Source organism: Micropterus salmoides, unplaced genomic scaffold (genome assembly GCF_014851395.1).
Source record: "Micropterus salmoides isolate LMB-PRFRI ecotype aquatic unplaced genomic scaffold, ASM1485139v1 Ms_hic_scaffold_18, whole genome shotgun sequence".
NCBI lineage: Eukaryota > Metazoa > Chordata > Actinopteri > Centrarchiformes > Centrarchidae > Micropterus > Micropterus salmoides.
The window spans coordinates 13074107-13086004 of NW_024040928.1; the positions used below are offsets into that span (position 1 = coordinate 13074107).

At 43.2% G+C, this 11898-nt stretch overlaps 1 protein-coding gene across 1 annotated transcript; it reads right to left on the reverse strand.

Moving 5' to 3' along the window:
* Positions 1-2165: 2165 nt before the first annotated feature.
* lratd1 (LRAT domain containing 1) lies at positions 2166-4432 on the reverse strand. Its single transcript, XM_038727844.1, has 2 exons — positions 4280-4432; positions 2166-3852 (listed from the first exon to the last, which is right to left on the reverse strand). The coding sequence occupies exon 2, from the start codon at positions 3813-3815 to the stop codon at positions 3027-3029; it is 789 nt and encodes a 262-aa protein (XP_038583772.1). The 5' UTR covers positions 3816-3852; positions 4280-4432; the 3' UTR covers positions 2166-3026.
* Between the last annotated feature and the right edge of the window lie 7466 nt (positions 4433-11898).

An 11898-nucleotide genomic window follows, 5' to 3' on the forward strand; every position in this document is an offset into this window, starting at 1 on the left:
AGACCACTGATTTAGCTGGCAGCAGGCAAGCTGGGATCCGCTTTGTCCAGATGCACACACACACACACACACACACGCGCACTAAAGACGAACCCCAGTGTGAATTGAATACATCCATGCCACTGAACAATAGTTGGTCCCCAGTGAGTCAGTGCATGAGTGAGAGAGAAGAGAGAGAGAGAGAGAGAGAGAGAGAGAGAGAGAGAGAGAGAGAGAGAGTAAGAGACAAAGAGAGAGATTTGGTTGTCATATATTTGTCTTACATGAGTAGCTGTTAAGGCTAACAACGAGCTTTAAGCTGTGTAGGGTCTGCACACACACACATGCATGCAGACACAAGACCTCGGTAGATATACAGTGTGACAGTGGCTGGAGTTTCCCTAGTAACAGCGTTTACTTTCCCACTGTCGCTGATGGATACATGCAGATCCTCATGAATATACATGCACACAGCAAATGGCCTGTACACAAATATGTAGGCTACATACAACCTGATACTCACAGCTTGGGTTGTTAAGTCTCAAACTCTCACCCACACATATATGGTATATACACCACACACACACACACACACACAATGTCATGCCTCTTCTCAAGCTAACAATGGGGTGTGCATTATCTGCCTGGGGCACACAATTGTAAATCTTTCTCCAATGCCTGTTAGTCACATAACACAAACACACACACACACAAGCTCTCTTAACACGGGCTGCCCCAGTACCCTGATTTTTCAGACTCACAGGGGATGTTTGACGCACTCACACACGCCCACACTCACTTCCACAACCAGCTACCTGGCCACATGTGTATCGAAACAGAATTTGATGTAAATGTGGTTATGCTGTGCCAGCAGCAAAAAAGATAGAAAGATATTTGGCTTTGGTGAAACAATGAGAAACAAAGGTGATGAGGGTAAAGCAATACAAAGCAAGACTGTTGAAATACCAGCCAACAGAAGCTAAAGATAATTTCAGGAGATGGTGTTAACGAGAGAAGAAATGTTTTGATATATCCACAACAAAGCCGGTAGAATAAAGTATTTGGGTCAATAGCTGGAGAAAATGTTCTCACGGCAAATTTACACAGTTCACAGGCTTTTTGTCTGTATTTTGTCATGTCTGAGAGGTGAGACTGCAACACCTGCACACTCAAACACACACACACACAGACTGTGCAGAAGACCTGTGTCTGATTGAGCATGCCAGTGCAACAAACAAAAACAAAATCAGTCCCACCAGTTACCCTGCATGCATGCTACTTTCCCTGAATACACAATCTCTCTCTCTCTCTCTCTCTCTCTGTATATATTCTTTGTCTGCCATTCCTCTCCAGTTGGATTTAGCCACCACCACATTAAGGCTAAAGTCCCCTACCTAAAGGTGAGGATTCAACCAGACAAGCTCCATAGTGGCAACAATATATTCTGAAAACCTCCTCAGCTTATGTATACAATCAAAAATGCATCACAGGTGTAGCAGGCTGCCAGACAGAACAAAGACACACACTACGGCGGACTCTTTCCATAAATCTACTCTCCTTTCACACTCAATTAAGCAAACGTGAGGAGGCAAGTGAAGGTAGATGGGCGTCTTTGGAGTACTGAGGTGATTGATCCCACCTTCACTGATATTACACAAAAGAAATGGAAGGCACTCTCATAGCAGACGTGTAAAAACATCAATCCAGAGATAAATCCACTGCAGGCTAATACAACACAGGTGCCACAACAACACAATGTGTTTCCTCAGTATCTGCATTATCTGGAGGACATCTTGTTCAGATTGAAAGATATAAAATAGGATTTAAGAAGCCAACTTGAGTTTAGTAAATGCTTCTGTGAAGAAGGAAAAACACATAATCGGGAGATACACATGGAAAAACAGCCTGTGGCCAAATAATGTATGATCTCATTGACTCTGTCTATATACTGTAGCTCGCATATCCCATATGGATTTTTCATAAAGCCTTTGTGGGTTTGATGCAGATGACTATTTTACTGCCTCCAAATACTGTGGAGTTATATGAAGCCTATTTGGCTTGAGGCAGGTCAGCAGGCACTGGAACAATCAATAATTCATACATCCCTCCATGTGCCAGTGAGAGTGAGAGATCATGCATTTGTGTGTAAGCAGTGATGACCAAAGAACACCTGCTGGACAGAGTGATTATTTTCATATTTCAACCTCCATTTATTTGAACCAAAAAAAGAGATCAGGGTTAAATCCACTAAACTTAAATACAAAAATAAGGGACTCAAATTGAAATCAATATATGAATACAATTTTCACATACATCCAGTGCTGTGGAGCAGGATGACAGCATTGTGAGAATGACAGTACTCTTGTTATGGCAAAAGGGGAGCTTTAACAAGCCAAATGCTTTGTTTAGGCAACTGCCATCTGGGACTGTCAGAGGTCTATGGATTAATGGATCTGTGTTATGGTCAGTCCCGGTCTTAAAGCTAACAGTAAAAAAATATAAGGGAGACTTTTCGAGAGCCATCCCAGATCCTATCTGTCACCCCGCACCCCCTCCCTATCCCCAATATCTCCCTCTCCCGGTCTCACCGTCTGGTCTGCCGCAGCAGGCGCCCTATGCCGAGAAGGGGCCAATTCCATTATCCCGAGAAATGAAACAGAAAACCAAACCGAGCCGTGTGCGCTATGTGCGAATTGTAAAGGTGATTTCGCTGTTCGGGGCAATAGGTGTAGTAGAAGTCGTGTGTCCCACCCAGCACGATTTGTAATCTGAAGGGGCGTTGTCTGTTTATATGGCCGCTCTCTGAGTTTTCAGCAATTTAATGGAAATTCCTCCACAGAGCGCCTGCGGTCCAGACGCAGCCCCGGGTCCATCCGTAACAAACAGACAGTCCAATACCAACAGGTCCTTGCATGTGTGTGCGTCTGTGTGCTTGTGTGCGTGTGTGCGGGTACGTTTGTGTACGCGCAAAACTGTGCGTCCGTGCGCGTTGGGGGGGGGGGGGGGTTGGGGTTGGAGGAGGAGAGGATATCAAACGGAATCCCTGATCACTCCTTGCCCCCATTCACCAAAGAGAGCTCTTTGAGAATTCCACTGGCGTCCACTCGCCTCCTCTCCCGGATCATGTCCTCCAGGCTGCGAAAGACCAGAGTGTGCACCCCGCTGCCGGACAGATGCATTTTGAGGAAATACTGCTGCTCCGCAGAGTGCGCCTCTCCCCCGGCTTTGAACTCCCGTTTCCCAAAGCGGCACCAGGCTGCGAAACTTTCCGAGTTGGTCCAGCAAATCTCCTCCCTGCTCAGGCCGAGGTGTCCCGCTGCGTTCTGCATCACTAGGTCAGGGGGAAGCGGCCGGTACCGGTACCGATTGTTGACTATCCTCCCGTGGCGCCCGTTGCTGATCTCAAGCAGGCTGTCCTTGCGGATCTCGCCCTTGTGCAGATGAATGACCTGGTCGTCCTGCTCGTAGATGGCCCAGTGGGGGGCTTGCGCGGTGGCCACCAGTTCCAGCAGGTCCCCTGGTTTGCACATTGTCAGCAAAGTTTTGGCCGAGTACACATTCAAGTCCTCGTTCTCCCGCAGCTTGGAGAAGATGCATTCCTGGGAGCAGAAGGCGGAGTACTCCACCTCGCTGACCGAAAAGGGTCCCTCCTCGGCCGGGCTGTGGTCCTTGGTGAAGCCGCAGTCGGACGGAGTGCGGTCGTCCACCTCCTCCTCTTCGTCAGAGAAGAAGTAGGCGACGCCGACCCGAAGCTCGTCCTTCTCCAGCCCGGACGGATCCCCCGTGGGCAGTTCGCTGTAGTTGAGGTGGGTGATCCGATCCAGTTGATTTCCCATCAATGACCTGGCAAGGCAGAGGCATGGACTGCGGTGTCTGAGAGGAATAGAAAGAGAGAGGGGGTGGGGGTGGGGGGGGTCAATAGCGTAAAATACAAACACCTTTCATAGAATAAGCCACATTATGCACAAACGCTTCACCCCATTTAAATCCCTCTGCTCGACAGATACGAGAGTAGGCTAAAAAAGAACTCAACACTTCTGAGCAGTCACCTGTACAGAGGGGCAAGAGCTCTCTCGTGTTATTGAGCCGAAAGAGTACACTAACATAACACCCATTAGTCTATCATTAATTCCAGTCGATTGCAAACGAGCCAGAGGTTCCCAGGTAGGAGAAAGGACAGGAAGGAAAGAACATAAAAAAGAGAAAACCAGTCTCTTGCAGCTGTTAAAACTGTGAAGAAAAAGCACCGTGTATTTACGCATGGCGCAAAATGAACAGAAACTGGAGAAAAAAAGGATACCTGTGCGCTCCCCGGGCAAATGGTTAAATTTCCTTATGGTCCATTAGTACAGAGAGCTACACGATCCCCTGCTCCCCTTCGTGCTCTTCTTCTCTCCTCTTTCTTCTCACACTTGTCTGTCACTCTTTGCACCGCGCACCGGGTGCCGGATGTCGTGCCTGCTAGTACTTGAATTCTTTCAGCGCCAGCTCCGTTTAAGTACCAAGGAGAGCTCCGCCTCAGCCTGCGCGCCCCGCCTCCAGTGGGTTTTACTGGAGCACAGTCACGGGTCCATTACCCCCGAGCCAATGGGAACCGCGGAGGAATATGCCTTTCATTCATTTGATCCAATCAGGTGCGCGCAGGGCGGCAGGCGGAGAGAGGCGGCTGTTACCGTGGCATGGTTTTTGTTGTCAGAGAGCTGTGGAATTCTCTACATGACCAGCGGAGTCTGATTCAAGGCAACAGTACGCAGTGATAACGGCGTGCATATCTCAAGACGGGCATGTGAGGAAAAACTCGAGTTTTTATTGCGCTCTCATGTGCTATAAACAAGTATATCGCAAAAGTACTCCAAAACTACCCCTCCCCCTTATTGCATGCACTCTCATGCTGCAGGACATGACAAATGTGCTCCCATCTTCCCGAATACAAGAGTAGCCTCTCTCTGTCCTCCCACGGTCCCATGTGTAACTTATGTAAATTATTTCCACATGCTTCACTACATCTACTGCATCACTTGATCTCTCATGTCTGTCTTTCTGTGTGTGTGTGTGTGCGTGCGCGTGCGTCCCTTGTAGAAAAGGGAGGGGCTGGAGGCAGGTGTGTGTAAGGTAGGAACAAAAGAAAGGAGTCTACAGGGAGATTAATACACACTCTATAATATTTTTACTTTGCATTGATGTTGTGTCTAGCAACAAAATATGAAATAAAATGCAAATCATATTTCAGCCTGTGACTCACTTTCCCATGCATAATGTATTGTATACTTGCACATTGTGCTTGCAAGGTAAACGTGAGAACACTTATTTCCTCTTCACTTTGCAGTCTCCCTTGTCATCACCTCCGCCCAGAGCAGATAGCAATCTATGCCGTTTATATGAGTGCCCTCTCTATGGTCTCTATGAAGTGAATGTTTTCTCTGTCTACCTCCACATCAGAAATCTGTTCATTTTTTTTCTGGCAGCCTTCGGAAAGCTCCTCAGAGTATTTCTCTTTTTCCTCTCCCAGATGGTTGGAGATAGCAGCTCTCCAGTTTCTGACACAGAATGGCCCCTGATTGTTTCCCCTGGTGACAGGCAGAGCGGGTGGTGGCTTCTTCAATAGGTGTGATATGATTTTGCAGATTTACACACTCTCTCAAATGCATGCTCGCATTTATGCACACAAAGGACAAACAAACAGTCACCATTGCAGCCCTCTATGTATTTACACTTCCGTGTGAGAACAGAAGTGCATATATCTGATTGATGACGTTCCACTTTATGTACAATGGAGCTGCAGGAGTGGTATGATTTGTTTATGACGTAGCCTAGTACTTATCTTTGTGTGTGTGCGCCCATGTACTTAAAGTCAGACAGGAGGAGAAAAATACATTATGAGATGGATTTTTTTCCCACTACATGGACCCACACACACAGCCACACACAAACACACCGGGTGTCATGAGACTGTCAGCAATGGCTTTGGCTACAGCTCCTACGGGCATGTGGTCCTGCCACCTATAATCTACAATGAGCAGAAATGAGTTTCCTTTGTGGGCCTTTCCATGGACACACACATACGGAATTTTCTCTCTCTCTCTCTCTCTCTCTGTCTCTGTCCCTCTCTCTCTCTCTCTTAAACACACACACCTAATCATATATGCAGCTGGTGTAATAATAAGGCAGGGTGGAGACAGTACTGGAATAACTACTAAGACAGGGTGATATTTCACAACCCCAATAATTGGATATGTCTCTATTCCCTAATTACTAACTAAATCATATACGCTGCAGCACCATACCTTGCAAATAAAACAGACTGACACACACAGACACACACAGACACACACAGACACACACACACACACTCAGCTATCCAAAAGACCTTGCAAACACCATGGTCAAAGACCATGCCGCTAACACTTAAGCACACCCTATGCTTTCTTTCCCCTTTGACTCAGCCCCCTCCCCACCCCCCCAAGCTCCCTTTTGCCCTTCTTTCTCCTTTGCTTGAATACAGAAATCGCTGGGGGCTCAATCTGATCACAGTACGGGAGTATATGAGACGGCTCCCCCACTCAGAGTCTCGACTCCCCTGGTTGCCTCCTGTCTTCCCGCCACCAGCTGGAACTGGCCCATTAACAGCCCATCCATCCTGATTTCTTCACTCATCCCTTCATCCCTCACTGTTCACCCCCTTATCCCCACATCCCTTCAACTCTCACCCTCCATCCATTTACCCTCACCCCCCCCCCCCCCTCCCTCCAGACCCTCTATCCATCCCTCCTACATCATCCTAGTATTTGTGATCATGGAGTGAGGGATAGCTTTAAAGAGTGAGGAGAGATTTCCTGCTGTGTGAACGTACCTCTTTTTGTGTTAGAGTTGATGACAGCACATAAAAAAGGACAACACATGATGTCAACATTTTAAAGAAGTGTATCACCTGTTTATCACTTAGTGTGTTGTCAGTATTTCAGTATTAGATTCTCTAAATCACCAGAATCATTAAAAAACTCTTTTTTTCTTGGTCTCGTGTCTGTGTATAAAACAACAAGGTAGCAGAAATACAGTGTACGCTTTTTTCTGATGCTCTATTGATCCCTGCGGGGGGAAATAATCTTTTTGCTTGTGCCTTTCCAGGGAGGTCATAGAGCAGGGTTAGCTACAGAGTAAAGGTAAAAAATGTTTATTATTATCAACAGTGTACTGCACAAACCTGAGTCACTGGCCTGTTGTAAGGCATTCAAGATGGGGTGACTGATATTTGGTAAGTTTGAATCCAAAGGTGTGGTTCTTGTGGCGGTGGAGCAGTGAGGTGGTGCACGATCACTCATAACCAATAAAATATCCTGTAATGTATTCTTGCTCTTTGGAAGCAGTGCGCTCTGTGTTCTTGCTCTGATAATGTTGTGAGGGAGCAAAGAGCCTGGAGAAGATCCACCGCAAAATCTTCTCCCATTTGGCACTTTAAGGTAAATTAGCAGGAGAGCTGTTGCCCAGTGTAAGACACAGTTCTGTGATATATTAGGTAAAGATCCAAACAGAACAGGCAGCAGAAAAGTTAAGTCATGTTTCTATAAAGGTTGCTGATATAATCAACAATTAGTCTACAATCACCTCCTCTGTCTGTGGAACATAATGACACTTATGTAAATGTTGGATAACAGTTATTCACACCAGTACCATATTTGTATGTAGTTGAAACCATTGTAGTTATAATTTATTTCCCCCCAGTAAATGAACAACAGAATTAACTTGCCAACATATCACAGCAATGACTGAATCCCAGATTCCAGTTACCAAGGGTTTCAGTTGTAATGGAATTAGAAAAAAATGAATAAATGTTATTAGTGAAGATGGGATGTTAATTTATCTGCATATTAACAAAACTAAATATTTTATTGTTGTTGTTTTCAGCACTGGATATTATATTCGGGGGGGGGGCATCATGAGTCTTGGAAGATGATGTGTTAAAGCAATCATACCTTCCAGCATGTATTTTGTTTGTGACTGTAATTGTAGGTGCTTAGGTGCTGCAGATGGTAGCCATCAACATCATCATCACATCTATAATCACAGTGAAGACTTTCCTTCGGGGTGTTATATCTTAAGCTGAGCATAGTCTGTATCGTAGGGGGAAAGGGGAGCAATGAAGCTCAGTTGATTAAACAGTATAATAAGCAATCATAGAATAAAAATCTGCACTGGCACAATTAAAATAAATGAAAATTGTGTTTTTATTAACATTTATTTGACCACAGTATTGTAGTTTTGCTGACAAAAATGTTTCCCCCCCCTCTTTTTCAGTAACACACATTCACAGCTGGGTAAGTGCCTTGCTCAAGGGAATGTTGTTATGTTTGGTGTGTCGCTCAAGGGCTCCTCAGCAGGGTGGCTGCTTACCAACATGGTGTTAGGGCTCCTTGTGTTTTATTTTGTTCTTCTGTTTTGTTGGTTGGTTAGATTAGCAATCCCTCGTTTGAAAGGACCTCTTTTGGTTATATTGTTTTCATTCATTTATGCAGCAACCATCGCCCACTTCCTTTTGTAGACCTTTGTTGAAACCCTGTATTTTAAATAAGTAACTTCCATTATACCATGAACATCTGGTTTATGTTTACGTCTCTTTTCCCCACACGAGCTGGGACATAACACATGGGGACTTAATCCTGGGCCCATGACTGAAAAGCAATTGACAAACTGCATTTGTCCTATGGTTGGACAACTGGCTATACTCTGGAGGGTGGTGCCTTTTTATCAAAACCAAAAACACAAGAGCAAAAGTGTAAAGAATGGAATAAACAGTGTTTGTCGGCTCTAATGTAAGCTGCAAATGCTAGCAAGCTCAGCTAAATATACCTTACTTCCTACAGTAGGGGCATGTCATCAGCAAACAACTTTATTTAGTGGGTTTACATGTTACCTGTAAAAATTGCTGTTCAGGACCAGAATATCCACCCAGATGTTTAGAGTAATGATAATGGCTCTTTCCTGCTCTTTTTTTCCTCCCAGACAAACTTTCCTTCGCCATGTCATCAGTTAGTCCTCATCCTCAGATCCTTCTCTTTTGTAAAAGTGAAGCATACTGTTTTCAAAATATGAACAATAAAGCATAAATCTAACCACTGTGATGCTTGTCAAATATGTTTTTCTATAGGAAGAATCAAATCAATCAAAGGGTTATGTTAGGTTAAAACATTTTAACTACATATTTTATTTATCATAATACAGCACCAGGTATAAGTACCTCTACCCTGCAATACACAAATATTGTTACTCCTTTATTTCCATGTCATTTACATGGATCACTAACCGATGATGTCTTTTTGCCTGGGTCACATAGCTTTAGCCCCTGTCCTTTAGCATTCTATCATGAATGTAGACATCAAATTTAAATTTATTGTTTTAAAATGAATCAGCTGGAGGCAGAGTTTTCAACCAACTCATGGAGTTTTAACATTAGCATTAGCCATGGATGTATTACTAGAATGCTTCGCATTAAATTTGGAAGAAGTTGTGTTGATAAAAATCCCCTGGCTCCAAAAAAGCTTTTACAAATATAAAACCTTCATGGATTAAACATTCATAATACAAAGGGTAATAAATTACCTTGTTTGCAATTTGAATGTCCTGTCAAAATTTATAAGAACGACTTTTTGGGTTCAGGGGATTTTTCAGTTGGAGTACCGTGATTGGCCACTGAAACAAGATAACAGAAGGCTGAGTAGTGGTTCTGTATAAATCTAAATACATACAAATTGTTTTTAACATGCAGTCTTGCTGTTACAGCAATATGCTAAAGTCTATTTCCATCTAATTTCTCCTACTCTCTCTGTCAGCACCCTTCATTTGGAATTTCATTAGATATTGAACATTTGCCTAAACTACAGCATAAATAACCAGATAAATGGCATAAATCCCAGCGGAAATCAATTAGACTGTCCTAGCACATTGATTGTGCCATAAACGGAAAATGTTTGCCATCATGTCAGAGCGTCATCTGTTTTTCTAAGCAAGAGGAAAGAGACGTTTAGAGATGTTGTTGCTGCAAGTGAAAAAGGCAAGGGTTTGATTCTTGGTTTGGAAAGTGCTTAAACAAACCGAGCATGCTTGCCTAAAGTTGCTGTTTTGGAACAGTATAGCTTTATAGAGATGTTCAGTAATGTCTAAACAGTGGAGTCTTTTACTGGCTTAAAGACCCTGGTTGATATCCAGGCAATCACATATGGCATCAAGCTCTCCCGAGACATCTTGCAATTCAACAGGGGAAGCAATTGGAATAGTTTGGTCACGAAACGCTTCTTTTGCCAATATGAAGAATTGAATTGGCAAAATGTTTCTGTATAACACCAGTTCCAAAAGTCTTCCTCCATGCTTCTCCAAATACAGCCAGTCCTCCCATTGTGATACATAACAATTTCATCTGTTGTGCTGTCTTTTCTCAACAACGTCCATCTAAAAAGAGAAGAGTAATGAAAATGTTTGCGTTTTATGGTCAGTAAGGTTATGTTTTTGTAACACAAACACCAGCAGACTCTTAGTTTTATATAATTTTATCTAGACTTTGGCATTATTTAAAGCTAAGCAATTGTTCAACTCAATTTTTTCATTCAATAAATAAAGTATCTGTTATTATATATATTATAATTCAACCAAATCCTCTTTATTTGTCTGAAACTATACTTCCACCTTGTGTGTGTGTATGTATGAACAGGTTCTGTATATGTGTGTGTGTCATGTGTTTTGTTCCAACTCCATCAGTCGCCCATTGAATAGCAGGTCCTCAGTCAGGTCTTATCAGCTCTCCTCAGACTGCGGACTGTGACTCATTCAGAAGGCCCCCGCCTGACACATCTGAAGCCCATCGATGTGGCCGTGAATGTTAACTTCTGCAGATTCAACTCCTCTCCATCTTCAACTTATTGCTGCCACAGTCGCTCTGCTCTGAAAAGACTTGTACCTTTCACGGACTAGTGTGTGTGCAGGAAAAGGCCGACATGCTGAATTCTATCGTTCTGTACTGAACTGACAGAACAGAATTATAGCTCAGTGTGATCCTACAAAGTTAACAGAATCACAGTGTGAACGTCCAGTATGCTGAGTTGACAGAAGGTTGTAGCTCAGTGAACTGTGCAGTGGAATAAATCAGGTAAGATTCTGCTCACCAAACATGGTTTATTCAGTGCTGTAACCTTTAATCTTAAATTTTTTTCCAAATCAATAGAAAAGTTTTTTACATTTTATGATGTGACATCCATTACAATTAACAATGAACAATTGGTTAAGGTTAGGGAGTGATCGTGGTCATGCTTAAAATAATGAATAAAATAATAGTGTTGGTGTGAAAAGGGAAACGAACAGCGGTCTCTGTGTCTGGCGGTCTTTAAATTCCCATATTTTATTGATCCATCCATCAACCCTAACTAATGCTAACATTAGCTAACTTTAGCCACCATAATCTACTGGTCCTACCAGTAAAAGTAAGGTTGTACGAGCAAACCCCGGAACTGAACTGATCAAGGGTGCTTTTTATTGTTTATGAATTCAACTTTTCATTTTTAAGTGAAGAATTTTGTTACTTGTTTCAAACGCTGGGCTATATACCGGTATCCTTACTTTAAGAACAGACAGCCCACTCCCTAATAAACAGCAGGGTTTGTTAGTTAAGTTAGCCAAACCATAATCCCGAATGCTTTTGTTTTGGGGTAAAATGAGTAAAGAGTATACAGTAGACACAATGTCTTCAAAGAAAGTGACAGCCCAAAAGCAACAACAACCTTAAATGTAAAGAAAGAAGACATTGTGATTAAACAAGATAAGCAAATGTATGATGTGGTGGTGAGTTAATTACAACAGTCCAACATGAAACTGATGTATGTAAAAATATTAAAAGGGTAAAGATAACAGAAAAGACATCACATAGACTTGGTGCTG

Excerpts from the sequence above, each read along its gene's own strand:
- lratd1 (XM_038727844.1), bottom strand. The coding sequence starts at position 3,815 with ATGGGAAATCAACTGGATCGGATCACCCACCTCAACTACAGCGAACTG.